This window comes from Sorex araneus, chromosome 9, assembly GCF_027595985.1.
Source record: "Sorex araneus isolate mSorAra2 chromosome 9, mSorAra2.pri, whole genome shotgun sequence".
In the NCBI taxonomy this organism is placed as follows: Eukaryota; Metazoa; Chordata; class Mammalia; order Eulipotyphla; family Soricidae; genus Sorex; species Sorex araneus.
In genome coordinates, this window is record NC_073310.1 from 1223600 (window position 1) to 1251573 (window position 27974).

The window sequence follows — 27974 nt, forward strand, 5'->3', positions numbered from 1 at the left end:
CCAGGCGTTCTCGGCCCAGCTGCATGGGCCTGAACGCTCCACGCTCTGATCGCAGGTGTCCAGGCGGCGCCTGGACGCTTGCAGCGCCCACAGCACTCCAAGGCCAGGCCTGCAGAGGGCTCCCTGCCCAGCAGTGGAGACTGCTGCCCTCCCGAGGGTGCACGCCCGGGGAGCCCCGGTCCCACCGGCCGGGCGGTGCCGTTTCCAGAGCGACACCCACGCGCCGCGGGGGCCCCGGCCCTGCCCCGGCGCCTTGCGAGGGGCCCCGTGCACGGCCGCCCACGCCGTGGCCCGACGAGCATCCTCCGGCGGCCGCCCCGCCCCGGGGGGCCTTCACGGGGCCCAGGGTCCCGCCCGGCAGCCGGGCTCCCTCCGGGGGTCTCGGCCTCTCCCGGGGGTGGGTCGGGCTCCGGCGGGGCGCCCGGCGCTGTCGTGTGTGTGGGGAAGAGGGTGGCAGGGCGGCCGGCCACGGGGAGCAGCCCAGGAACCACCCCAGACACTGTGGGCGTCTATGCCGGGAACGACAGAGGAAGGGTCCACTTCCGGGCTGTCCGGAAGTCCCGGCGTGCCGCGCGGTGAGAGGCCAATGGCATGGATCAGGGGCGGGCCGGGAGGCGGGAGCGGTCTCCTGAGAGGCCAATGCACTGCCGAGGGGCGGGAGCGTTCTCTAGAGAGGCCAATGGCACAGTCGAGGGGCGGGGACGGTCTCCTGAGAGGCCAATGGCATGGCCTAGGGGTTGGCCGGGCAGTAGGGGGCGGTCTCGCGAGTGACCAATGGCACGGCAGAGGGGCGGGCTGGGAGGCGGGGGGGGGCGGTTTCCTGAGAGGCCAATGGCACGGCCGAGGGACCGGAGCTGTCTCTCGGGCGGCCAATGACAACGGTTGAGGGGCGGGCCGGGCGTCTGGGCTATCTCAGAAGAGCCAATGGTCTGGCCGATGGCACGGCCGAGGGGCGGGCTGGGCGGAGAGACCAATGGCACGGCCGAGGGGCGGGATCCGTCTCGCGAGCGGCCAATGGCAACGGCTGAGGGGCGGCCCGGGCAGCCGGGCTAGCTCAGACGAGCCAATGGTCTGGCCGAGGGGCGGGGCGGGAGCGGGGGGGGGGGGGGGCGGTCTCCGGAAAGGCCAATGACACGGCCGAGGGGCGGTCTCGCGAGAGGCGCGGGCGGCGCGGCGGGGGCGGGTCTCGCGAGAGGCGCGGGCGGCGCTGATGGCGGCCGAGGAGGCCGAGCGCGCCCCGCTGCTGGGCGGGCGGCGGGCGCTGCTGGCGGGCCGGCGCGGGGCGTGCGCCGCCGTGCTGCTGTGCGAGCTGCTGGAGCGCGCCGCCTTCTACGGCGTCACGGCCAGCCTGGTGCTGTTCCTGAACGGCGCGCCGCTCGGCTGGGAGGGCGCGCAGGCCAGCCAGGCGCTGCTTCTCTTCCAGGGCCTCGGCTACCTGGTGGCGCCGCTGGGCGGCTGGTGCGCCGACGCCGTGCTGGGCCGCGCGCGCGCCATCCTGCTGGGGCTGGCGCTCTACCTGCTGGGCATGCTGGCCCTGCCGCTGCTGGCCGCGCCCCGCACGCGCGCCGCGCTCTGCGGGGACCCGGGGCCCGAGCCCGCCGCGCGCTACTGCGCGCCCGCCGCGCTGGCGGGGCTGGTGCTGGCGGGGCTGGGCGTGGGCACCGTCAAGGCCAACATCACGCCCTTCGGCGCCGACCAGGTGAGCGGGGCCGGCCGCTTCCCGTTTCGGGGGAGCCCGTGAGAGGCGCCGGACTGCCCGCCCGAGATGCACGTCTTGGCGTGGACACGGGCGCGGGGAGGGCGCGAGTGGGGACAGTGATGCGGAGTGAGGGTGTCGGGGGGTAGCGGGACCCCTCGGTCCCCCGCACCCCTGCGCTTCTGGACCTCCAGCGCTCGGCGGTGCGTGAAGCAGCGGGGCAGAAGCTGAAGCTGAGTGGGGGACTCGCCGCCTGGGACTGCGTGGCCGTAGCCGCCGCCGTGTCTGTCCGTGGTCACTTCCCTGCACGTCCGCAGGGCGGTCCAGCGAGCCCCGGCCGAGGAGACCGACTCACAGCAGAGCGTCTTTCTGCCGTGCGTCTTGGCGCCTGGTTCCCGGGTGTGCTCTGGCCTGTGCCTAACGGGAGGGGACTCCAGCCTCTGCTCACCTGAGCCCTGCGGACGTGTGTTACGAGCACCCAAGCCTGCGTTCTGGCACCCCAGCACCACGTGGGGGATCTGCCGCCGTCTCGCAGACACCTAGGGTGGACGGGCCTCTGCGCACTCCTCCTTTAGGGCGACATCCGGAGTCCCCTGGAAAACTGCCTCTTAACAGGAACAGCCAGAAAGTGCCCCATTGCCCTGCGCTGCCATCCCGCCTCTGGATCTCTGCTTTTGAGGAAGGAGGTGGGGGCTGCCTTGGGTCGCGCCCTCTAGGCCTCTCTCCATGGGTGTTGCTCTTGGCAAGACTCAGAGGACTACACAGCACTGGGATAGAACCAGGGCCTCCTGTGTGCCAGTCTGCGCTCCCCACTGGGCTTGCCCATCCGTCTAACCCTGACTCCTCTGACCTCGTATGGAGTCACATAACAGAGAGGGGGTGGCAGTAAAGGTTTCTGAGTGCAGTCATCACAGGGAACTGCAGGGCCCAGGTGTCTGGCGGTGCCCACCGTCTTGTGGGTGGGGATGTGCCTTGGGAGTCCTGGATGGTGACTGCCCGCAGGCCACACAACAGAGACCACGCGCGCTGCTGGCTGTGTGTGCAGGGCTGTGGCCCTTAGAGAGGCCCAAGGACTCTTGCAGGGCCAGGGGTGGCCCGAAGGAAGGGTTTTCTGCGTGGGTGGGCCTGGTTTCAGCCAGCCGTTACAGTGGAGCGTTGGTAGGTGCTGAGGGTGGAGGTGTGGGTGACGTGGGCGGCCAACTGTGGCCCGAATGAGCTGGGTGCCGACCTTCGTTGCAGCGTTGGAAGGTGGGCATGTTGCTGACTGTCCGGGTGAGGACGTGCACGGTCTGGACACTGCTTTCCCTTTGCAGACTCTTGTCTGCTGAGGCCGCAGCACAGGGCTAGACCACACACCGTGCCATGCGTGTCTGAGGTGCGGGGTGCTTCTGCACGCATAGCCACCCTCAAACATGGATGGGTGGATTCCATGTTTGAGATCACACACACACACACACACACACACACACACACACATACACACATACACACTCCCTTTGTGGGTGGATTCTGTGTTTGAAATGACCAAGAGCTTGTTTTTCTTCTGGTGTCCGTGGCACAGGGAAGGGCGGTGACGGTTGTGTATTCTGAGGCGTTTTCCTGGACCAGTTGTTGGACTCGTCCTCCCTGGCTGCCAGTGGGGTCTGTCCCCATCACAGGACAGCTTGTTTCCCCAGCAGGTGGCTGGCTGGGCACGAGGAGTCGCTGGCTCACAGCTGCTGTGGGGAGCCTGCTTGGCCCGGGTGGGGCCTGCAGGGAGCATGTGACCTGCTGTTTATAGGAACCAGCTTCCCGTTTGTTAGCAGCAGGGCAGGCTCTGTGGTTATCTGGGGCCTCCGGAGGGTTCTGGAGTAGTTCTCAGGAGCTGGCTGTCTGTCCCTGGAGGTTTTGCTTTTCTTTGTGGCGTGGGGGCGGTGCTGAGGGTGGTCCTCACACTGAAACCAGCCATGCCCACAGCTTCACCTTTCCCTTTGCTCTGTCTCGGTGGCACGAATATTCTGAGTACGTTTTAGAGAACCAGCGCGTGCTGTTGTGAAATCACACCTGTGAAAACACCTTTAAGCTTTGGCGTAGAAGCCCAACAGCATGTACGGCTGCTGGGAAAGTGCTCATGACTCTGCACGTGGTTGGTTCGTTGGCATCGTGAGAACTTGTCTGCATAGTGATTGGCGCGTTGGTCCCAGGAGAACCTCTGTCTGTGCGGTGGTGATTGGCTCTTTGGCCCATGAGCCCTTGTCTGTTCCAGTGATTAGCACATCGGCAACCTGTCCGCGAAGTTATTGGCTAATTGGCATCGTGAGAACTTGTCTGTGCACGGTGATTGGCTCGTTGGCCTCCTGAGAACCTGTGTTCGAACGGTGATTGGCTCGTTGACGTCGTGAGAACCTGTCTCTGCACGGTGATTGGCTCATTGGCCTCGTGAGAACCTGTCTGCATGGTGATTGGCTCGTTGGTGAGACCCTGTCTCTGCACGGTGATTGGCTCGTTGATGTCGTGAGAACCTGTCTCTGCACGGTGATTGGCTCATTGGCCTCGTGAGAACCTGTCTCTGCACTGTAATTGGCTCATTGGCCTCGTGAGAACCTGTCTCTGCACGGTGATTGGCTCGTTGTCCTCGTGGGAACCTGTCTCTACACGGTGATTGGCTCATTGACGTCGCGAGACCCTGTCTCTGCACTGTGATTGGCTCGTTGCCCTGTGTCATCCTCCTGTCTCTGCTCCGTGATTGGTACGTCGGCCCATGAGACTGAGACTGTCTGCACGGTGATTGGCTCATTGCCCCATCAGACCCCGTCTCTGCACGGTGATTGGTGCGAAGCGTGAGACCCGCCTGTCAGGCGCTTCTCTGTGCCCGGGGCTGAGGCGACGCGTTACCTGGGGGTGACTCTGAGCCCGGAAGCTTCTCGGCCTGTGTCCGGCCCAGCGCGCATCTCGGAATCAGCTGGTGGCGGGCACGGGGGGGGGGGGGGGGGGTCCCAGGCGGCCTGTGGGCGGGCCCGGGGCGAGCGTCTCCGCGCCCCTCACACGCCCGTGCTTGCAGGTGCGAGACCGCGGCCCGGAGGCCACGCGGCGGTTCTTCAACTGGTTCTACTGGAGCATCAACCTGGGCGCGCTGGTGTCGCTGGGCGGCGTGGCCTACGTGCAGCAGAACGTGGGCTTCCTGCCGGGCTTCGCCATCCCCACGGCCTGCGTGGGCGCCGCCTTCCTGGTCTTCCTGGGCGGCCAGAGCTGCTTCGTGAGCAAGCCCCCCGACGGCAGCGCCTTCTCCGACGTCTTCCGCGCGCTGGCCCGCGCCTGCCGCCCCGCGCCCGCCCGCGAGCCCAGGTGCGCGCCTGCGGGGGGCTGCCGGGTGTGTGTGTGTGCTGGGTGACTGCTGTGGGTGTGACTGCGCTGTGTGTGCGACTGTTGTGTGTGGGTGAGCTGGTGTGTGACTGCGCTGTGTGTGGGTGAGCTGTGTGTGCGACTGTGCTGTGTGGGTGACTGCTGTGGGTGTGAGCTGTGTGTGGGTGTAATTGTGCTGTGGGTGTGAGCTTTGGGTGACTGCTCTGTGGGTCTTACCTTTGTGTATGTGACCGCTGTGTGGGTGTGAGCTGTGTGGGTGTGAGCCATGTGTGGGTATGAGCTGTGTATGGGTGTAACTGCTGTGGGTGAGCTGTGTGGGTGTGAGCTGTGTGGGTGTGAGCTGCGTGGGTGAGCTATGTGTGTGTGACTGCGGTGTGTGTGAGAGTTATGTGTGGGGGTGTGACTGGGTGTGAGCTCTGTGGGTGTAACTGCTGTGGGTGTGAGCTGTGGGTGTGACTGTGCTGTGTGTGTGAGTTGTGTGGGGCGGTGTGACTGGGTGTGAGCTGTGTGTATGTGACTGCTGTGTGGGTGTGAGCTGTGTGTGTGACTGTGCTGTGTGTGTGAGTTGTGTGGGGGGGTGTGACTGCTGTGTGGGTGTGAGCTGTGTGTGTGGCTGCTGTGTGTGTGGTGTGTGTGTGACTGCTGTAGGTGTGAGCTGTGTGTGTGTGAGTTGTGTGGGGGTGTGACTGGGTGTGAGCTATGTGTGTGGCTGCTGTGTGGGTGTAACTGCTGTGTGTGAGCTGTGTGTGTGACTGCTGTGTGTGTGAGCTGTGTGTGTGTGTGTGACTACTGTGTGTGGGGGGGTGTGACTGTGGGTGTGCACTGTGGGGGGAGAGTGCGCTGTGCCACAGGGCAGTGGTCGTCCTTGAGGAGGGCGGCCGGCCCCATTAGCTGGGGACTTCCCGCTGAGCAGAGACAGCCCGCCGGTGGGACTGTCCGCGCTGCCCTGGGCAGTCCCGGGTCAGGGCTGAGGGAGGCGTCTCAGGAAGGAGGAAGAGCCGGGACAGGCGCAGAGAGGCCGCAGGGCCGGTGGGCCGAGATGGGCCTTCCTGGGGCACAGCCCGCGGCGTCCTGCTGGCAGACTGGCCTCTGCAGGCTCGGACCCTGGGCAGGCCGGGCATCCTGGGGGCCCCAGGGCACAGGGAACAGCGTAGTCGGGAAATTGCCGGACTCAAACTTGAACCCCCCGAGGACCCCCGGGCAGCCCCACTCGGGCCCGTGAGGGCACGGCTGGGCCACCGCAGCCTCTCCCGCCCCCCGTGAGCACCCCCGCCCCGCCGTTTGGTGTGGGGGGTCCTCGGAGCCCGGGGCGGCCCGAGGCGGCCAGCCAGCGCCGGAGCCGCGCTCTGCTCCCAGGCTAGCCGACCGCCAGGCGTTGGTGTCTGGGGTGGGCGCCAACTAATTGCTTCGTTTTATCTCCCCAAGTGAAAGCGCCGCAGCCTGTGGGGCTCGCTCTAAACACAGTCTGTTTGATTCCTGTAAGCTGCCCCGCGGAGGGCTCAGCGAGGCCCGGGTGGACGCCGTGCGGGGCCTGCTCAGCACCGTGCCCGTGCTCCTGGCGCTCATCCCCTACTGGATGGTCTACTTCCAGGTGAGGGCCGCCCCCTCCGGTGGGCAGCTCGCCCGCGCCGGGCGGGGCCTGACCGGGCTCTCCCCGCAGATGCAGACCACCTACGTCCTCCAGAGCCTGCACCTGCGGATCCCCGAGATCTCCAGCTTCACCGCCACGCCCCACACGGTGAGAGCTCTGCCCGGGCCCTCGCGGGGGTCCTGGCTCGCCCTGGTGCTCGCGGGCGGGCTCTGACTGTCCTGCGCCCCCCAGTTCCCAGCGGCCTGGCTCACCCTGTTCGACGCCGTGCTCATCCTCCTCCTCGTCCCGCTGAAGGACAAGGTGGTCGACCCGGCCCTGCGGCGGCACGGGCTCCTCCCGTCGTCCCTGAAGAGGATCGCCGTGGGCATGTTCTTCGTGATGTGCTCGGCCTTCGCCGCAGGTAGGAGCTTCCCGGCTCCCTGCGGCTCTGCCCTTTGTCGGTGGGTGCTCCCGAGACACCCTAGACAGAACCGAGGGGGCGTGTTCTCCCCCGAGAGAGGACAGACCCCGGCGGCGGGTCTGTCGCGAGTCAGACGCTTAGTCCTCACACGGGCATCAGCCTCAGTCCCGGCGATTGGGCCGGGGCTCGGCCTCCGGGGCCGACGCGCTGAGGTGGGATTCCAGCCGCCCTGCCCAGCTGGCCCTGGAGTCCTCGCTGTACGTGGGAGTCACTGGGCCGTAAGACGGCTTGTCCCCGTGGAGGGGAGCAGGGCCGTGTCCCAGGCCAGCTGTGCGTCGTCCCGTGACGGGGCATTCGACATTGAGCACCACCGAGATGGAATTCAGTATTCTCCGGCAAGGCTTGGCAGCCGCCCTCATCTGCCGCCAGGGTGAACATATCAATGCGGGGCTTGGTGGGGTCAGAGAAATGTGTCCCAGGGCCCAGGGACCTAGGCCCAGACACAGGGACGTTCTAGAAGACGCTGCGTTTTCTCTTGGTCAAACGGATAATTAAAGCGGGGCCGTGCCAGAACGAGGCTCCCCGTGTGCTGGCTCTAATTCAGCACTCGGGGGCTTGCGGGGAAATGAGAGCAAGTGAGCTGGCAGGACGTCTGGCAGCGCTGATTGCCGGGCCGGGCGCGGGGGCTGCACGGGCTCTCCCCAAGCCCGTGGTGGGGGTGGCTCACACACTGCTTCTGCCCCCGTTGGTGCCCTTGGTGCCACGCAGGGACACGGGCCCGTCTCAGACCCGCACTGCAGGCCTGGGACACAGCGCTGTGCTCCTTTGTGGGGTTCTCAGTGAGCACTGAGAGTCTTAGTGTCGGGGAGTCGGGCTGAGGTATTCGAGAGGAGCGGGGCTCCTGAGGATCTCGCTCCTCTCCCTGAGCACGGAGCAGAACAGCAGGGAAGGGGCAGGAGGCCCCAGGCCCAGGAACAGGCGTCCCGGCCAGGCGCCGACCTGTTGGGCAGCGTCTTGTCTCTGCTCCGGTGTCCCCGGCGGGACTCGGCAGCCACGTGGGGTTGGCGTGTTGGTTCCTCACAGGCCGTGTTTGTGCTGGGCCTCCCCCTCCCTGAGGGCCCGAGTCGTGTCCTGCATGGAGGAGGTGGGGGCTCACCGGGGGTCCCCTCTGTCCCCGCGAGTCCCGGCTGCAGACCGGGGACCTGGGCCCTGCCGTCGCTGTGACTGCTGGCCAGGCCTGTGCTGCGGCCCCGTGCCCTCCCGCCTGGGGCCCACTGACCCAGACACGTCCCCCCCCACCCCACACGGCCAGATGGGCCCCCTCAGCCCCCCGCTCCCGCCCTAGGGATTCTGGAGAGCAAGCGGCTGGCCCTGGTGCAGGAGAGGAGCGTCAACCAGACCATCGGGGACGTGGTCTACTTCGCCGCCGACCTGCCCATCTGGTGGCAGGTCCCTCAGTACGTGCTCATCGGCCTCAGCGAGATCTTCGCCAGCATCTCAGGTGAGGCAGCCCGGGCGCCCGGCCCCCAGGGGTCAGCAGGTGGATGGCCAGTGCTTGCCCGGGCTGCAGGCCAGCCCTGGCGGGACACTCAGGCGGGCGAGCAGGCGGCCGGGCCTCCTGGCGCCTGGCTGTCCCACGGCCGCCCCAGGGGGGGCAGACGGACCTGCTCCGTGCTCCCGGCCCCTGGGCTCACCCGTGCCTGGGCCCAGCGGGTTTTCTCCTGAGGCTGAGACGCCCGCCCAGGCGCGGAGGTGCTGGGTGCCGGGACGGCCGCTGCGTCCCCTGTTCTCGTGCAGGCGCCCCTCACCACCGCCCCTCTGCCCGCAGGCCTGGAGTTCGCCTACTCGGCCGCGCCCAAGGCCATGCAGAGTGCCGTCATGGGCCTTTTCTTCTTCTTCTCGGGCGTCGGCTCCTTCGTGGGCTCTGGCCTGCTGGCGCTGGTGTCCATCAAGGCCATCGGCTGGATGAGCAACCACACGGACTTCGGTAAGGATGCTGTGGCCACGGGGGCAGGTGGGCGACAGGCTGGCCCTGTGACGTGCCCGCCCGGGCAGCCCTTCCCTGCTCGGCCTTCCCCAGGGTCACTGACTGCCCAGTCCTGTCCCTTTGCCACACAGGCCCTCTCCCACGTCACTGTCCTTCCCTGCTAGTGACCTGCAGGGCCCCATTGTGGAGCCCTTGTTGGAGCGACACACCCTCTGCTCGCACTGACCCTCCCGGGCACACTGACCCTCCCGGACACACACTGACCTTCTCAGGGAAAACACTGACCCTCCCGGGAAACACACTGACCCTCCCGGGCACACACTGACCCTCCTGGACACACACTGGCCCTCGGGGGAACACACTGACCCTTCTGGACACACACCCTCCCGGGCACACACTGACCCTCCCGGGCACACACTGACCCTCCTGGGCACACACTGACCCTCCCGGACACACACTGACCCTCTCAGACTCACACTGACCCTTCTGGACACACACCCTCCCGGGCACACACTGACCCTCCCGGGCACACACTGACCCTCCTGGGCACGCACTGACCCTCCCGAACACACACTGACTCTCTCAGACTCACACTGACCCTTCTGGTCACACACCCTCCCGGGCACACACTGACCCTCCCGGGCTCACGCTGACCCTCCTGGGCACACACTGACCCTGCGCTGACCCTGGGTGCGAGGCTGCTGGCTGCGCTCACGCTGTCTCCTCCCCAGGGAACATCAACGGCTGCCACCTGGACTATTACTTCTTCCTCCTGGCGGCCATCCAGGGGGGCACCCTCGTGCTCTTCCTCATCGTCTCTGTGAGGCACGACCGCCAGCAGGCGCAGGTGGCCGTGGGCACGCCGGGCAGCAGGAGGGCCTGAGCCATGTCCCCACCGCTGGACTGTGCCGCTACCCGCGCCCGGGGCCGTGGGGGCGTCCAGGGCTCACGGCGCCCCGGCAGCACCGACCCCGCCCCTGCTGTGACCGTGCCCCGTGGACAGCGCAGGCCTTGGACGAGGCCGGGACTGGGGGCGCGGGGGGACCCTCGGAAGGGAGTCGCGTGAGCCCGAGCACGGCTCTCGCCGGACGTGGCAGTGACTGTATAAAGGTTTCCGATGCCGGCCTCCGACTGGTCTGTCTGCCAGCGCTCGCTCCCGGCCGCCGGCTGCCGTGTGTGGGGTCCGTGCGGGCCCGTACCGGCGAGCGGGTCTGCGGCTGCAGGACGCCCTGAGAGAGGGATGGAGCCCGGAACTGCCAGCCCAGCGCCGTCTGCTGTGACAGCAGGCCCGGTTGGCCGCGACCGGGCAGCTCGCAGAAGCATCGAGTGGACGTTGAGAGCAGGGCAGGCCCAGCCCCTCCGAGACGGGCGTGAAGGAAGTGGCTTTGCAGGGCTTCGCTGAACGGAAATCACTGACCAGAAAGTGCGGGGGGGTGGGGGGGCATCAGCTCCTGGAGGGAAGGTCAGTGCCGGCTGACCCAGAGGCCGGGGACCGGCCCGCTGGCCACCTCACGGCTGGTCCCTTCTGCAAGGCTCAAAAGCATCCCCACATCCCGGGGGCTGGCCCGTGGCCGCCAGCAGTGTGGGGCAGCCCCGAGGCCACGCCTGCGGTGCCATGAAGGGCCGTGGGACACGGCGTGCTGCCCAGTGGAGCGTCCAGGTCCAGGGTGCTGGCACAGGTGTCCAGGCTCTCGCCATGCTCTCGTCCCTTCAGCCCACGTGCAGGATGCGTGCCGGGTGGCCAGGGGAAGTAGGGGGTCTCCTGCCCTCTGGTGGCCGTCGAGGGAACTGCAGGCTACATTCCAGCCTGTGAGGGAGTCCCGAACCCTCTGCCCAGAAGCAGCTTCCAAAGAGAGGGGCCTGACCCTCCCCTGCACTGTGGTGGTCTGGCCTGGACAGGGGCCGCTGGACCCCAGCATCGGTGCAGGACACACTGTAGGACTGAGCCGAGCCTGGGCGGCCTCAGCCCCTGGGCTGTGCTGCGTGTGTCGGGGACTCTCCCGGGGCAGCCACTTGGGCGTGCTGAGGGCGGGGCTGTCTGCTCCGGGCCCTGCGGTGGCAGCTGCGGGTCCCGGCGGGTAAAGCCCGGCCTGGTCTGCGGCTCAGGCCCTGCCTCCCCGCACGCGCAGACGGGGCAGCTGTGGGGACTGACCCCTCCCACGGGACCAGGCAGCCACGAGGACAGCCCCCCCTGACCGTCACTGCCGCGGGCCAGTGCTACCAAGCAGGGCCGGGCAGCACCGGGGGCCGGGCCAGGAGGGACGCCCCTTGGTGCCGGGGGACCCGTGTGTGACCACTGTGCAGCGTCCAGGGCTCAGGAAGGAAGCGGCCCAGAGAAACTGTGATATGTGTGTGTGTGAGATTGTGTGTGTGTGTGTGTGTGTGTGTGAGTGTGTGTACCTCCTCCCATATGTATCTGCCGTCACCCGGTAGGTCGTCTCGTCCTGTCAGCTGTCTGCCCACCGTTTGTCGGTCCATTGCCCACACCCGCCGGCTGCTGCCCTCCCCGTCCGTCCCCACCGTGCGGCCTGATTTCCTCAGGGCCTGGGAGAAGCCCTGGGCCGAGGGTCTAGCCCGGCCTCCTGCCCCCGCGGCTCCCCGGTCGCCGGCTTTGAGGGTGGTGAGGCGCTGCTGGCCCCGGCTCCGCGCACAGGGCAGCGGGTGCCGTTCCCACATGCCCGTCTGCCGGCCCGGGACAGCTGGGCTCCGAGGGTCCGGCCGCGCCCTCCCTGGCGCCTCTCCCACACGATCCCTAATCTCTCGCCATCAGTTTCGCTCCTCGAGGTGGGTGGGAGCCTTCCGCTCACGCCCGCCCAGAGGCCGGGGGGGTCAGCCCAGGAGCCCCCAACACCCCCCGAGCCCCCAGTAGTGCCTGAAAGGCGAGGTGGGCAGTGCGGCCGGGGCCCGGCGCCCCCTTACCCGGCTGTCCAGGGGAATGTCCGGTGCGGGGTGCTCGGGGCAGGCCCCCCAGGAGCCCCCAGCCTCGCCCGCAGCACCCCCCTCCGGGGCCAGGTCTGGGGCCGCCCTCCCGCCTGCTCTCCTGGGCTCCATCGAAGCCCCCAACCCCGGGGGCGCCGTGTCCCTGCCCCCTCCCACTGGCCCCCTGCACTGTCCAGAGGGGAGACGGCGCCTCCTCGCGTGCCGGCCAGTGTGCAGGCAGTGTCCATGCTGCGCCCCAGGGTGGCCGGGCCCTGGCCCTCCCGCGGATTCGAACACGCATGTGCCCCAGAGGAGTGAGGACCGTGGACCCCCAAGAGCTGCCGGGGGGCGTGCGCAGAGTCCACAGAGCCTGTGGGCAGGACCCCGGAGCTGGGTGACGGTGCCTGGGATGAAAAATGGGGGGCCCTGGTTTCCATGGTAACACCTGCACTGCCGCCTGGCCGTCACGCCTGGAGGCTGCGCAGACCACCCAGCTTCCTTCCTGGCCCTGGCGGGGGCCGTGGGGATTGTCCTCAGGAACAGGGGGACCCCTGACGGTCTTGGCCCTTTGCGGGGGAGGGCGATGAAGGTTGGAACAGGAGATGAGTAAAGGGTTTCCAGGCTGCAGGGGACGCCCAAACTCCTGCTGCTTGCACACGTGGCCAGCAGGGGGCGCACTCCCGACCCAGGGGCTCAGCGCCTGGTGGTGCTGGGTGGGGCAGGGGCTTGCACCCTCTGCTGGCTTCCTCCGCCATGGCTTTGTCCCCTTGCCTTGCCTGGTGCTGCCTGTTGGCCCCTCGTCACCCCCTCGTCACCCCCTCACTGCCCTGTGCCCCCGGCTGCCAAGCCCCTTTTCCTTTTTTTTTTTTTTTGCTTTTTGGGTCACACCCAGCGATGCACAGGGGTTACTCCTGGCTCTGCACTCAGGAATTACTCCTGACAGTGCTCAGGGGACCATATGGGATGCTGGGAATTGAACCCGGGTCCGCTGCGTGCAAGGCAAATGCCCTCCCCGCTGTGCTATCGCCCCGGCCCTTTTCCTTTTTCGTCTGGGAGTTTGGAGTCAGGCGCCCTGGTCACCGCAAAGCCCCCGGGGGTTTGCTTCCCACCCGGCTGTGCGGGGTTGGCCAAGGGGGACGCCTCCGCCCCGGACGCCACCTTGGTGTGGGGTGAGGAAGGTTCCGGAGCTGCAGCCCCACCCGACAGTGGCCGGCTGGCCTCGGCAACGGCTGTGTCCACGCTCTGCCGTGACCCCGGGCGAGGTGGGCCACGCGTGGGTGTCGCGCAGCCCCTGTGCAGACGGGCAGAGGGAGGACAGGGGCCCTGGGCCCGGGCTGCACCTGCTGCGGGGCCGCTGCCCGCACCCTGCCCAGGGCCCGTCCCGCCCAGGTCCTCGCCGCGGCCAGCTGTGAGCTCCCCGTGTGCTCGTGGCTTTCTCGGGGGCAGGGAGGGGGCAGGGTCGTCCCTCGGGGCTCGGGGTCCTCGGCAGTGCAGCCCCGCCCCTCCTCACCCCCTCCTCCAATTGTTGGTGTCCTCATAAAATCAAGGTGGCTTTGCTCTTTGTGATGTGCTCCTTGCTGCCTCGGGCGCTGGGCCTGCAGCCCAGGGCTATGCGAGCCCGGATCAGCCGAAACTTAGACTCGGTGGGACCCACCCGTGGCTTCTGAGAAGGGACCCTGTCCCCCGCTCCTCAGGGACCCGCCACCCCCTCAGCCCTCTCCGCCGCCTTACCTTGGCTGTGCCGCTGGGCCGGAGAGCGCCGGGCACACAGCCGGCCTGCGTCTGCCCCCGCACCCGCAGGAGTGAGCCTGGTCCCAGCGGGCGTGGCCCCCACAGCAGCGGCACCAGCTGAGGTGTGAGCTGGGGGGGCCTGTCTCGGCCTGTCGCCCCCAGCCGAGCCCCCGCACTGATCCCCCCAGCTGCAAGTGTACGAGACGCGCCTGGCATTGCCCAGACAGTGCCCCGCCACCCCCTCCACGAACCTCGGCCCCCCCGCCCCCGCCAGACCCCGGACGCCCGGTTCCACCCGCCGCCCCTCCCGTGGGCGAGGGCGTGGCTGAGACCCGGCCCATGGCCCGAGCGCAGCCTCGCTCTCCCGCTAGTGGGCGTGCGGCTCCCCATGTCCACTGCAGGGGCCGCACCTGGTCAGCCCCATGCAGGACGCGCCCTCCCGCGCTGGCTCGGGGACAGTCGCGGCCAGGCAGCCCGAGGGTGTGTGTGTGGGAGCCCAGCCAGCCCTGTGCGGCCCCTCGCTGGCCCCCACGTGCAATCTCCCCCGAGACCCACATGGGGTGTCCAGGGGCGGGGAGGGTCCCAGAGGCATCGGACACTCAGGGACGGGGTGTGGGCATGTGGGTGGCGTTCGTGAGGGTCAGTTCCAGGGGCTGCCCTCCTGCCTGGTGTGCTCGAGCCGCAAGCCCCAAACACAGTGAAACGTGCGCGTGTCCTGGAGACCCGGAACGCGTCCTGCCGGCCCCTGCTGGCGCCAGGCCTCGCTCTCCGCCCAGCCCTGCCCTGCGCCTGGGGCCGCCTCGCCTCCGGGTCGGGAACCCCGAACCCCTGCCAACAGGACACCGGGAGATGAGGCGGCGTCTGTGCCACCCCCCGGAGAGGTTCATTGACCACTGGGCAGTGGGGAACTCGGGACTCACTTCTCTTCCCCACGCTGGGCCCGGGGGCGGGGGCGGGGGCGGGAGGACCTTCACGGTGGGGATTCCAGGAGGCTGGGCCCTGGCTGCCGGCAGGCGTGTGGCTCGCCCCAGTGTCCTCGCCCCTCTGGCACACGCAGCCTTGCTCGGCTTCACGCCCCGCACGTGGGTCTGCAGGTCCTGGGGGCTTGGGAGGGGTGGGGCAGGGCGGGCAAGCTGGGCCCGGGGTGGGGGGGGCAGGAAGGGGGCCGGCACCCAGGGATGCCTCCGGGAGTGGGAAGCATCCAACCAAGGCAAGCTCACGGCCCGCGAGAGGTCACAGGAAAGGAGAAGTGAGGGCAGGGAGCTGGCTGGGCGGTCTCGGGAGGGCGCAGGGCAGCCGCTGCCCGCCAGCCTCGTGCCTGCTCACTCAAGGGGCACGCTGGCTGCCCGTGGCTGCTGCCCCGGCGGGCCCTGCTCTGTGCTGGGATCCCCATGGCCGCTGCGTCTGCGCCCACGGGTGCTGGGTGGGGCTCCGGCCAGCAGGAGTGTGGCCGAGAGCCTGGTGCGGCCGCTGGCCCCGGCCTCTGCTGGGGTCTGTGTGGACATGCCGTGTCCAGCTGCTGGCCTGGCCCCTGCGGAGTCCCACCCAGGCTCGCCGAGGCTGTGGTGTCCGAGAGAAGCCAGGGGACCCCCAGGGCGGCCCGGCTGTGCTCCGGAGGTCCCCGAGAAGCCCAGGCCGGGCTCGGGGGCACGAGTGCTGGGACCCCGGGCAGCAGGCGTGGACTGTGGCTCTCACGGGGCCTGGACGGCCAGAGGGAAGCGGACAGCGGGCGAGGGGAGGAGACGGAAGTCACGGCGTGCAGGGCAGGACCCGCCTTCCCGCCCGCCCGCGCACACCCGGCAGCTCCTTCTCTCCCGGCTCTTTTTATTTGTCTTTTGCATTTTTTAACAAAGGATTTTTGGTAGCTTGTCTGTGTTCTACTTTGACCCATAAACGCCCTTCTCAGAGCCCAGCCCGGCCCCGCTCTGCCGCGGGCACCCCAGGGCCCGTCCCCCCCCAGGAGCAGCTGTTGCCCTGGACGCTGGGCCCGGACGGCCCCCCGAGCCGCCGTCCGCCCCGGGCCTGGGGGTCCCCAGGCACCCGCCCTCACCGCCCCCTCGGGCAGGCGGCGCCTACGCCTTCGCTTTGAATTTTTCCAGGTAGAACCTGAGCTCCGGGGGGGCGTCCAGGTCGGGGCGCCCCCACTCGAGGCCCTCAGCCCGGCCCCGGAGAAGGAGGCCGCCCGGGGGCCCCGCGGGGACCTTGACCTTCTTGCGCGTGGACATAGGCGAGTGCCGGGCCCCGGGCGGCGCCTCCTGCCCGCCCCCGTCCTCCCCGGCACCCCCCGCGGGCAGCAGCTGGCTGCCGTCCTGCCGGCCCCCCGGGTCCCGGTCGATGACCGTGGTGTGCTGGTCTGAGGGCGGTGGCAGGGGGGGCTCGGCCTCCCCCAGCCACACCCAGTCGTGGGAGTGGCTCCCCGCGGCCTGGCCCTCCAGGGGCAGCTGCTTGCGCCGGTAGCGGAGGGCGAAGGCGGCGCAGTTGGCCAGGAAGAGCAGGATGGCCAGGCAGAAGACGCCCAGCAGCGCGTACATGCCCACCTCCAGGTCGCTGAGCCCCCGTGGCCCCGCGCCCGCCCGGGGCGCCCCCACCGGGGCCAGGAAGCGGGTCAGGTCCAGAGGGACGCCCTCCACGGGGGCCGCGTCCAGCCGGCTGGTCTCTGCCGCCCCGGCATCCACGGGGGCCGCGGTGGGGGTCCGGCCCGGGGCGTCCTCCCCCTGCTCCGCAGAGGCGCCACCTGCCCGGCCCTCCTGGTGCCGGCTGCTGGCCTGGGTCTGACCCTCTGGCTGCGCCTCAGGCCCCTCGTCCCCGTCGTCGCCGAACTTGACCCTGACGTAGCCGACGCCCGCGGCCAGCACGCTCCTGCGCTTGGACTTCTGACAGGCCTCGGCGATGCTCATGTCCACGCGGACCAGCGGGCCCTGGCCCTCCCCCTCCGCCCGCACCACTGGCCCCCCGGAGTGGGCCGCGGCCACGGACACCACCGCCTCGTCCAGGGAGGTGGCCGTCAGTGCGAAGTCCTGTGGGTCGTAGATGTCCAGCGGGGCTGCCGAGCCGTCGCTGAACTGAAGCCAGGTGCTGAGCACGGCCTCCTGCGGGGAGACGCGCGTCAGCCCCCGCCCTGCCCGCACCCGGGCCTCTCACACCCGCCGCGCTCCTCGCTCTCGGGGCGGCAAGGACACAGAATGTCCCCCAGGCCCCGGGCCCCCGCCAGGCAGGATGGACCCTCCCCTGCCCACCAGACATGCAGCCCACCTCGTGTCCTCTCACGCCGTCCCTCGGTCTCACACTCTCGCATGTTCCTCTCTCTCCCTCACCCCTCACTCCCTCTCCCTCCCTCTCCCTCTCCAACGTTGTCTTTCTCAACACTCATGCACATTCATACTTACCTCCACAGCACCATATGTGTGGAGGGGAGAGGGAGGAGGGGGCTGCACCCCAGCCGGCAGCACGTGGTGGTAGAGACAGACCAAGAACAAGGACGACCACAGACACCACAGACACCAGACACAACAGACACCACAGATACCACAGACACCACAGACACCAGACACAACAGACACCACAGATACCACAGATACCACAGACACCACAGAAACCACAGACACCACAGAAACCACAGATACCACAGACACCACAGAAACCACAGACACCACAGAAACCACAGACACCACAGACACCACAGATACCACAGACACCACAGATACCAGACACCACAGAAACCAGACACCACAGAAACCACAGACACCACAGAAACCACAGACACCACAGATACCACAGACACCACAGAAACCACAGAAACCACAGATACCACAGACACCACAGAAACCACAGACACCACAGAAACTACAGGCACCACAGAAAGTACAGGCACCACAGAAACAACAGACACCACAGAAAGTACAGGCACCACAGACACCACAGAAACCAGGCACCACAGACACCACAGAAACTACAGACACCACAGAAACCACAGACACCACAGATACTACAGAAACCAGACACCACAGAAACTACAGGCACCACAGACACCACAGAAACCACAGACACCACAGAAACCAGGCACCACAGACACCACAGATACCACAGACACCACAGAAACTACAGGGACCACAGAAACCACAGACACCACAGATACCACAGATACCACAGAAACCAGACACCACTGAAACTACAGGCACCACAGACACCACAGAAACCACAGACACCACAGAAACCAGGCACCACAGACACCACAGATACCACAGACACCACAATCACCAGAGAAACCACAAACACCACAGATACCAGAGACACCACAAGTACCACAGAAATCAGACACCAGAGAAAACACAGAAACCACAGACACCAGTGAAACCACTGCAGAAACCACAAATATCAAAGAAACCAGACACCAAAAAAATCACAGATACGACAGAAACCACAAACACCACCGACACAACAGAAACCAGTCACCAAAGAAACCATAGGCATTACAGAAACCACAGACATCATAGACACCAAAGAGACCACAGATACCACAGAAATCACAGAAACCAGACACCACAGACATTGCCAGACACCAGAGAAACCACAGCAACCACAAATATCACAGAAACCAGACACTAAAGAAACCACAAGCACAACAGAAACCACAAACACCAGATATCACAGAAACGACAGACATCAGATAGAAACCACCGAAATCACAGAAACGGGCACTAGAGAAACCTCAGACACCAGAGACACCAGAGACACCACAGAAACTACAGAGACATCACCAGGCACCAGAGAAACCACAGACATCACCAGACACCAGAGTAGCCACAGATACCAGAGAAACCTGATACCACAGAAATCAGTCACCAGAGAAATCACAGACATTACAGAAACCACAGACATCATAGACACCAGAGACCACGGCACCACATAAACCACAGAAATCACAGAAACCAGACACCGCAGACATCAGCAGGCACCAGAGAAATCAGATACCAGAGACGCTGCAGGTACCAGAGAAACCACAGTCCGCAGAGAAACCACAGACATCACAGACACCACAGAAACCAAACACCAGAGACACCACAGAACCCACAGATCCACAGAAACCACAGATACCACAGAAACCACTGAAACCAGAGAAACCAAAAGCAACACAGACACCAGGGAAGCCGCAGCCGCCATGGCACCTCAGTACCCGCCAGCCTGTGAGCGCCCAGAGGGCGGGGGAGATGCTCGCAGCTCGGAACGAGAAGGCGCAGGGAGAGGCGGAGAGAGCTCAGGTGCAGACGGCTCCAGAGACCCCACCCAGGGCTCCTGTGGGTGGGGGGAGCCGGGGCAGGCTCCCGAAGGGGCACCCCCGCACCTGTTTGGGGGTCCGCAGCAGCTCCTGGGCCGTGGCCACGGCCGTGACGGCCCTGCTGTTGTCTGTGCCGGGCTGCAGGCTGGCAGTGAGCCCCGCCACCAGCTGGATGGCCAAGTCGGTCACCGACACCTTGTCGTCCAGCACCGTCACCGTCTTCTCAGCCAGAATGGAGTCGGACAGAGGGGACAGCACCTGGGCCCGGGAGCGGAGAGAGCCTGTCCCCCATGTGCCCAGCCCCACGGGCCCGTGGCGCACGGCGCAGGAAGCCAGCAGCCTGATGCGGCGGGCGCGGGAAAAGCCAAAGCACGAGGAGGCGGGGAGGTCGCGGCGTGCGGGGCCAGCTCAGGGTGTGGGGCCCAGGACGTGGCCGAGTCCCGGGGGCTGTGTGGCCACCTCCCGGCGTCCCCTGCTGCCCCGCCCCTGGAGACAGCCCGCGGGGTCCCCGAGCTCGGGGCCCACCTGGATGGTGGCCATGCCGACCTCCCGGCCCACCAGGATCCCGTCCTGCAGAGTGGCCACGCGCGGCTCCTCCAGCTTGGTGAAGTCGGCCACCAGGTGGGTGATGTCCAGCTGCCAGTCGGGCCCCAGCAGGAGGCGGGGCGACGCCCAGGGCCCGGCTGCCTCGGCCACGAACTGCGCGAGCACCCGCACGGTGGCCCGCTGGAACTGCAGCGCGCAGCCGCGACCTCGCCGCTCCTCCTCCTCCTCGTCCTCGCTCTCTCGCGTGGGCCTGGGGAGCGGGAGCTCTGGGGCCGGGCCAGACTCCCGGGACCACCCACCCCAGGACCCCAGGGCGACCAGGGCGAACCCAGGGGCCCGGCCCCCCACAGAGCGGCGGCGGCGATGAGAAAGTCCATCACACTCAGGAAACTGAAGGAGAAGCTCAGCCTCTCGCTGGAGTCCACCACGGGACAGTGGGGCTTAGAACATTCCAGAACACTCCGCCCAACAGATAGTTCCCCCGACTGACGCGTGTCCTGTGCTGGTCATGCACCGATTTACAGGGACACGTGTGATCCCATCAGGGCAAGAGATGAAGCGGACTTGCATCCCGGCCAGCCGCGCCCCTGCCCTCTCGGGGCCCGTCCGTGAGGGCCGTGCTCCCGGGGACAGCGGTTCCGGCTCCGCGAGGCCGATCCTCCCAGCTGGAGGGGGACGTGGACCCCAGCGCTGAGCACGTGCTCGCAGGGTAAATCAGCCGCCCGTCCCCGGGTGGGGTGGACAGTGCTCCCTGCAGTGTCCACGCGAAGGACCGTTTATCCCCAGCTCTGCAGCTCTGCAGCCTTGCCGCCGCGTCGGGGCTGGCGCTGGCCCCGCCTGGGGAGCACTGTGGAGCGAGCCCACCGGAGGCCCTGCCCGCCCCGCTCACCTCTTGCTGGCGCCCACGGGGACCCGCCAGCCCTTGATCTGGCTGAGCTCCGGGTCCGAGAGTGCGATCTGCAGGGGCAGGCGGGGCGCCCACACGGTCACGCGCAGGACGGCGCTCAGGTGCTGGTGCGAGAAGCGCACGGCCGCGTCCACCTGGCCCCTGGTCTCCTTGCCGCTGACGAACACGTGGTCACAGCGCTCGGACACCTGCGGGCACAGCGGGCGGGGCTGCGGGCGTGTGCCCGGCCTCGGGGGCGGCACCCGGGGGCCCTGTGACCTGAGTCTCCCTCCGTGCCCACTGCCCAGCCCACACCCCCCGCACACGGGCCCTGGGCCCCGGCCGCCTGCACAGTGGCCCCGGCAGCCACACGGCACCTCTCATGACCTTGTCCCACGTGACAGCCCTGCTCTGGCAGAGCCTCGGGGACAGGGATTGGTGGGGACGGACACGGGTGGGGATGTGGGTGTACAGGTGGGTGTGTGGGTGTGTGTGTGGACAGGTGGGTGGGTGGGTGGGTGGGCAGGGGCTGCATGAGTGGACGGACGGGTGAAGGGGGTGGGTGTGGGTGGATGGATGGACAGAGGGCAGATGAGTCGACGGGTGGGTGGGGGATGGGTGGATGGACAGGTGGATGTGTGGATGGGTGGGGGTGGGGGTGGGGGGTGGGGGTGGGGGGTGGCGGCTGGCTAGAGGGGGAGAGCAGTGAGAGACGGGGAGACCAGGGGGCCCCCAGCTCGGCTGGGCGCCTGCCCGCAGCCCCTGAGGCCAAGGCCCCTCCCTGCAGCTCCTGCACAGCGAAGGGAGGAGGCTCTGAGGGCGGGGGTGGGGGGGAGGTGGCTCCTGGGGCTGCTGCCCCTCGGTGCACGAGCTGCCCGAGCCTCGTCTGCTGGGGACACCGCACAGCAGGGACGGCGCTTGTCTTGCATGTGGCTGACCTGGTCATCACACATGGACCCCGAGTACCGCAGGGATGATTCCAGAGTGCAGAGCCAGGTGACCCCGAGCACGGCCAGGTGTGACCCCGAACAAACAAAACACCAGGACAAACATCCTTCGCCCGCTGCTCAGAGCCTGGACTGTAGCCCTGCACAGATGTTTCCCCGTGTGTGTGTGTGCGCACGTGTGTGTGCATGTGTGTGTACATGTGTGTACGTGCATGTGTGTGCATGTATTGTGCATGTGTATGCGTGTGCGCATGTGCTTTTGTGCGCGCGCGTGTGTGTTTGTGTGTGTGTGGTCACTCCCAAGATAGCCCAACCCAGCATGGGCCAGGATGGACAGAGTCCAAGAGCCTTGGTGCTCTCTGCACGGGCCCCGGACAGACCAGGACGTGGCTGGATTTGGGAAACATCGTCCGGCTTCTTTCCAGGATGACCTGCCAGTCTCCTCGGGGAAGAGTGACGTGTCGCTTCCCTGGGAGCTGAGGGGAAGGCGCGAGAGCAGCCCTGGGGTGTGCGACCCCTCCTGGGTGGGCCCTGCGCCGTGGCCGCTCCCTTCCTCCCTGTAACCATGCCCGGGACGCGTGTGGGGGCGGGGCTTCATTCTCTCTCGCGACCTCGAGGAGCACTGGAGGCGAGGAGGCCCCCCCCACAACTGACTTCTCTGCTGTGCGAATGTGTCTGTGAATGCCCATGGGGGGGATGGGCTCCGCCTGCCCCTCGCGGCCGCGGCAGACACTGTCACTGACCGCCCGTCTCTGCAGGGGGGGGCTGCCCCGTGTCCACTGTGCGGAGGCTGAGTGCAGGACAGGGCAGCTTCGGGGACCCCCGCCCGCCCCCCGTAGGGGGCAGATCCAGCCCTAGTGGCCCACCTCCTGCAGGTGCTGACCACCCGCCTCGGGCTCCGTGGCAGCTGCCCGGACACAGGCAGGACAACCCTGCTGGGGGCTGGGCCTCGTGGGGGTGGTGCTCGGGGCAGAGTGCTCAGGGTGCTTCTCAGGGCCGAACTGAACAACACCCCCGACCCTGCTGAGACCCCGCCCCGTCCCTTTCGGCCAGAGGAAAGCGGGCTCAGGCTCGGCCAGCAGCTCTCAGCGGGGTCCCGCCCTCCTTGGGCCTGTGACACCGGGACACACGTGGCCCTTTCTGGGAGAAGCACCAGGAGCTGCCGTGGCACACGCCTGCCAAACCCTGGGGTCCGGGCCCCGGCACGGCACGAGGCGCCCACCCACCCGAGGCCGTGGTGGTCCCCGTGGGCCCTGGCAGGAGAAGGCGCCCGCACTGGCCTCGTGGGACAAGGGCGAGAGACCAGAAGGGGCCGAGGGACCGGGGAGCCCGGGGGCCCGGTCACTCACTTTGAGCACATCCTCGTCCGCGGACACACACTCCACCGAGCCTGAGACGTCTGTCACAGCCCCGTCCTCCTCCACGGCCACCGCCCGGACCGGCACGGCCACCGTCCGCCCCGTGAGCACGGCCGTGTTCAGCAGCTCCGTGTCCTGTGGGCAGCGGAGACGCCGGGGTCAGCCGCTGGCCGGACCCAGAGGCACAAGGGCCTTCCAGGAAGGAGCTCAGCAGAGCGACCCCCACGATTTTCAGCTCTTTCTCCCTCGCTCCCAACCTGCCACCAGGGATACGGACGCAATGGCTGGAACCCTGCAGCCTCCTGGCTCATGTGTCCGCAGAGGAGCCGCCCCGTCTCCCTGCGAGGGGCCCGTCCAGGCGCCTTGGCCCTGGGCCTCTGCGCTGAGGATTTTCCGTCCCGCTCAGGCCGAGTCCAGGAGGCCCCCGCCCCTTTGCCCTGTCCCAGGCTGCCGGCACGAGGGAGCCCTCCCCGGGGGTGTGGGGTGGCATGGGAATGGCCGTGCTACCCGGCACTCTGGCATTCACGGCGGGGGAGGCCCCCGCCCCTCCCTGGCCTGCAGGGGGCGTGCTGAGGAGCGAGGGTGCGGCTCAGCCGGGGCAGCACCGTCTGTGCACACGTCCTGTGAGCGGGAAGCCTGCGCAGGCGTGAGGGGTCTCGGGCCCTGCCCGCTCCCAGGCCTGGAGGGGCTGCCCTGCTGCCTTCCCTGCGCGGGGAGGCGTCCGTGGGCACCCCCATCCCTGTCGGGCTCGCTGCCCCTCTGGGTTCCCGCAGGGGCGGAGAGGGGCCGCGTGGGCTGCAGGAAGCTGCTCCCCTGAGTCCGGGGAGGGGGAGACCCCCGCGGCCCCCGCCACAGGCTGGTTCCTGCTCATTTTCCTCTTGTCTCCAGGGTGCGGTTCCCTGCAGATGGGGGGTCCCGGTGGCCTCGAAGGGGAGAGCAGAGCGAGCATGGGGCAGGGAGCCCCAGGGACACCCGCGGCCCGGAGCCACAAATCTCCAACGGGCCGGCCCCGAGCAGCATCTGCAAGGCCGTGGGCTGTGGACGGGTCTGCCCTCCCCGTGTCCAGCTGCGGGAGTGGCCAGGCCCTGAGGACAGGGCTGCCGTCCTGGGGTCTGTGCGAACGCCGACCCCCTCCCAGCGGCCAGGGTGCGGGGGAGACCCAAGTCCCTGCCAGAGGGCAGGAAATCTGCGGGAGCAGCGCCTCGGACACCCTCGGAGCCGCCGGAGCTCAGACACAGACGCTAGCGTCCACGCGGGGCCTGTGCGGGGCCGGCCAGCAGGAGCCCCCACCCCCCCACCCCGGGGGCTTTCTGGCCGGTGCTGGGCGGGGGCTGCCGGCGGCACAGACCAGCCTGTGCCCGGCTCTCCTGGGCTTGAGTGTGGGATCTGCTCCCCGCTAGCTCCCGGAGCCCAGAACCTTCCGAATCCAGCATCCCAGGCCCGCATCAAAAGCCAAGCACGGCCCCTCCCCAAAACGCCCCCAGGCCCCCAGAATAACCCGCCAGTGAGGGGAAGCCGAGGGGGACAGCGCCCCCTGGTGGCCAACATCAGCATCACATGCGTGATGAATCCTGCTCTTCCGGCCAGCACCGCCCCGTTTGCTCTCTCTGCCTGGACGGTTCCTGGAAGGTTCGTTTACAGCCGCCCACTCCGCCCTGCACACCCCGGGGACGCCCCCCGCAGTAAGCCCGCATGCTGGGATGCCACGCGTGGGGCGGGTGCGCTGGCTCCCTGGAGCCTTGCCCAGCACCAGGAGCACCAGGAGCCCTGAGTGCCCGCACAGACCCCCAAGGCGTGGGTCGTCGCCTGTGTGGGGCCAGTTTGCTCGGGGTCTCGCCTGCCCGTGCCCTCCCCACAGGGCAGCTGTGTCCCAGGGCTGTGGCAGCCATACGCACGTGTGTGTGAGTGTGTGTGTGTGTGTGTGCGTGCGTGTGTGTGAGTGTGTGTGTGCGTGCGTGTGTGTGAGTGTGTGTGTGTGTGTGTGTGTGTTAACATGCCCAGGGGGCCCATCCACGCCCAGACTCTGCCCTTCCCCGGGGCCCTCCTGCTTCCCGGGGGTCTGGATCCCCCTAGGCCCCCCAGGGAGCCACTTAACACGGCTTCAGGGACGGAACCCTCGCTCGCTCCTCAGCAGACCTGACGTGTGTCGAGAAGAACCCGGCAGGACCCCGGGCGCTCGCGGCCCCCACCCCGCCTCCACGGGGAGCCAGGAGGGCGCGGAGACAGAGGCGGGCTCGGGGGGCAGCGTGGAAACGGGCACCGAGAGGTGCTGGCTGGCGGCCGAGTGTCCACGTGGCCACACGGGGCATCTGGTGCCCACTCGGGGCCCACGCTAACTGTCCAGGGGGCTTAAAATCACTTCTCTTCTGGGGCCGGAGCGACAGAGCACAGGGAGGGCGTTGGCCCTGCACGCGGCCAACCCGGGTTCGATCGCCGGCATCCCAGAGGGTCTCCCGAGCGCGGCCAGGAGTGATTCCTGAGTGCAGAGCCAGGAGGACCCCCTGAGCATCGCCGGGTGGGTGGGACCCAAAAAGCAAAAAATAAAAATAAATTTAAAACCTTGTGCCTCTGTCTCTGGCGGACAGCGCAGGGTCCGAGAAAGGAGATTTGGGCCCTGCAGAGTCGCATCGAATCCCTCTGTCCTGCCAGGAGTGCGGGCGGCCAGACCAGGGAGCAGCCGGCCAGCTGGCACCCTGCCCCGGGCTGCGGAGTGCTCGGGTCAAGGGACCTTCTGCAAATCCATGGGGAGACGCTTCCGTCCACCCGCCCCCCACCCCCCACACCCTGGCCCAGTTCTGCGGATTTAATCTCGAGAAGCTACAGCCATAATCCGGTTGTCGTGTCCCTGGTCTCTGCTCAGCGGCTGACAGGGCGACCGAGTCTGGGGGGGAGGCAGGGCTGGCCCTGGGAGACCCCGAGTGCCCCGCTCTGCTCCCAGGGTGAAGGGTGTCCCACGCTGGGGCCCAAGCAGGGGGCAGGGCGCGGGGCCGGTCTCGCGGGCCCTGCCTGGAGCCGCAGAGCCCAGGAGCCGTCGCTCTGGCGTCCTCTCGTCACTTTGCTTCTTGGGGTCCACGCCCAGCAGTGCTCAGGGATCCTCCGGGGTGCTGGGGGTTGAGCCCTGGTTGGCAGCGTACAAGGCGCGAGCCCACCCGCGTCCTGCCTCTCCGGCCCCCAACAATCTGGTTCTTACCCAGCTGCTCTGCCGGCTCCTTCCTGCAGCCAGGGGCCAGGAGGGATCCCGCTCGAACCCGAGCCCACCCCACGTTGGGATGCCGTCCGTTAGCTCCTTCTCTCACCTTGGGGCGGGCTAGCGGGCGGGACCCTGGTCTCCCCCTGGCAGCGCCTGCGGGGACGGGGGGCGGGGCCGAGGCAGGAAGCTCCCTCCCCCCGCAGGGCAGAGGGCGGCAGAGCCGGCACTGATGCCCTCCCGGCAGGCGGAAGCGAGCGTCTCGGAGAGGCCGGCAGCGGCCCAAGGGCTGATTTACGCGTCGCCCTGTCCAGTCCACTCCCAGCTGTCCAGCGGGAGGGCTCGGGAGAGGACCCGTGGACGCTGGGGTGTGTTTCCCAAGAGACCCTCCCCGCCCCCGGGGGGCACGCGGACATGGTCTTAGCCATGCCCACAGTCCCCAGGTGACCAGCACGGCCAAAGCAGAGCCCCTGCGCGTGCTCTCGGGCCAAAGCCTGGGCCCGAGGGAGGGGCCGGGCCCTGACCAGGAGAGGCGGGAGGGCGGCCAAGCACCCCCCAGGGCCCCCCGAGCTGTGGGCCGGGCAGAGAGCAGAGGCCTGCGGGAGCCCCTCGCCCAGAGGGCACGGAAGGAGCACGCGGGTGGGACGCGCCTGCTTGCCCGCCAGCCTGGCCCCCCCGCTCCCCCCACCATGGGCTCCAGCTCGCCCCGGGCGTGAGGGCCCGGCCAGGCAGCAGCTGGGCCACCCGAGGACGCTCAGAGCCGGACGCCCTCCAGCACCCACAGGTGCTTCAGCTCGGTAGGACGCAGGGCCAGGGCGCCCCCAGGGCCTCCCCGGGCTCTGGACCTCGGCCGCGTCCACCCGAGGGTTCCCTGCTGCCCACGGGACAATTCGCCATCACCCACTCGGGGGGCACCGATGGCGGGCACCGAGGGGGCCGTCCCCCAGAGACCCCGACACGCAGGGCCAGGCGCACTGGGGCCGTGGGCCTCAGTGTGAATCCCAGGAGTGGGGAGTGGACAGAGCCCTGGCCAGGGCCCGTCCACCACAGTCTGCCCTGCCTGGGCCTGGGAAACGAGAATCCGCCCTGGGTGGCACCTGTGCCCAGCAGTGCCCGGGTGTGTGGGCCGTGTGGGCAGGGCACAGCCCGGGGGTCTCGCCCCGGGGGCTGTGTCCCGGGGACCCCAGGCAGGGGCACAGTGACTGGCCCCAGGCCGCAAACTCCCCGGGAGGCGGCCCGAGCCCCATGTGCTTACCATGGCCAGGGGCACCATGGCCACCAGGTCCTGCTGGCTGGTGAAGATGTTGGACACGGCCGCGGTCGTGACTCCGCCCCGGGGGTACTCCACCTCCCAGGTGACCGGCTGGCCCCCAGGCGCGCTGCTGACGCTGCTGCTGACCTCGAAGTTCACCCGGGCCACCTCGCTGGACTGGACACTGCTTCTGGAACCAAGGACAAGGGCTGGAAGCCAGCTCTGGGCCCTGGGAGGACAGTTACAAACTGGAGGGAGGGAGGGAGGGAGACAGAGGGAGAGGGAGAGGGAGAGAGAGACAAAGAGGGAGACGGAGAGAGAGAGACGAAGAGGGAGACAGAGAGAGAGACAGAGGGAGGGAGAGACGGAGAGGGAGAGAGAGAGAGGAAGAGAGAGACGAAGAGGGAGACGGAGAGAGAGACAGAGGGAGGGAGAGACGGAGAGGGAGAGAGGGAGAGAGGGAGAGAGGGAGGGGTGGGGGAGGAAGGGAGGGAGGGGGGTCTGGGCGGGGCTCTGCACAAGGCCTCTAAGGGCCGAGTGGAGCCGCCCAGGCGGTGCTCGCGGGGTCCCTGGGCACTGACTCCCTCTGCCCTTCTGGCCACGAGGCTGCCCGTCGCCTGCCTGCCTCTCACAGGCGAGTGGATCCTCAGTCTGGTGCCCTTGGCGTGGAAGCGGGCAGGCCAGGGCTGTGGGGCTCGGCCACCCCGTGTCCTCGGGGCCTGGAGTGAGCGGGAAAAGCCCAGGAGCCAGGGATGGGCTGCGGCTCCCGCCGTCCCCGGGCCGTCCTCCTCCTGGGCACCAGCTTCGGAGCAGGGTGTGTGCGCGGCCGGGACGGCCCAGCCTGGAGGAGCCGCCCG

The 27974-nt window shown here is 68.0% G+C and overlaps 2 protein-coding genes across 3 annotated transcripts in view; one reads left to right on the forward strand and one right to left on the reverse strand.

Annotated features, from left to right (window-relative positions):
• Positions 1 to 1180: 1180 nt before the first annotated feature.
• On the forward strand, positions 1181 to 10141 carry SLC15A4 (solute carrier family 15 member 4). Its single transcript, XM_055147630.1, has 8 exons — positions 1181 to 1699; positions 4737 to 5020; positions 6464 to 6629; positions 6699 to 6776; positions 6861 to 7029; positions 8375 to 8530; positions 8858 to 9016; positions 9748 to 10141. Exons 1-8 carry the CDS (start codon positions 1211 to 1213, stop codon positions 9897 to 9899), a joined length of 1653 nt encoding a protein of 550 aa, XP_055003605.1. The 5' UTR covers positions 1181 to 1210; the 3' UTR covers positions 9900 to 10141.
• A 4967-nt stretch (positions 10142 to 15108) lies between these two features.
• The window catches only part of TMEM132C (transmembrane protein 132C), a 64237-nt gene continuing 51371 nt past the window's right edge, over positions 15109 to 27974 (reverse strand). Inside the window, exons 4-9 of one of the 2 annotated variants that reach the window (XM_055147622.1) lie at positions 27121 to 27304; positions 22670 to 22813; positions 20377 to 20582; positions 19467 to 19737; positions 19008 to 19199; positions 15109 to 16755 (exon numbers count right to left, since the gene is read on the reverse strand). In XM_055147622.1, coding sequence (XP_055003597.1) covers positions 15739 to 16755; positions 19008 to 19199; positions 19467 to 19737; positions 20377 to 20582; positions 22670 to 22813; positions 27121 to 27304 — 2014 coding nt within the window. In that variant the 3' untranslated portion in view covers positions 15109 to 15738. Of the gene's footprint in view, positions 16756 to 19007; positions 19200 to 19466; positions 19738 to 20376; positions 20583 to 22669; positions 22814 to 27120; positions 27308 to 27974 lie in introns of both variants that reach the window. The other variant, XM_055147621.1, reaches the window with a different exon arrangement.

What these genes read in the sequence shown, in the direction of transcription:
- SLC15A4 (XM_055147630.1), top strand. Translation starts at nt 1,211, where the DNA reads ATGGCGGCCGAGGAGGCCGAGCGCGCCCCGCTGCTGGGCGGGCGGCGG. An exon ending in ACTGGATGGTCTACTTCCAG is followed by an intron (nt 6,630 to 6,698) that starts GTGAGGGCCGCC and finishes CTCTCCCCGCAG; the next exon opens with ATGCAGACCACCTACGTCCT. An exon ending in GAGCAACCACACGGACTTCG is followed by an intron (nt 9,017 to 9,747) that starts GTAAGGATGCTG and finishes TCTCCTCCCCAG; the next exon opens with GGAACATCAACGGCTGCCAC.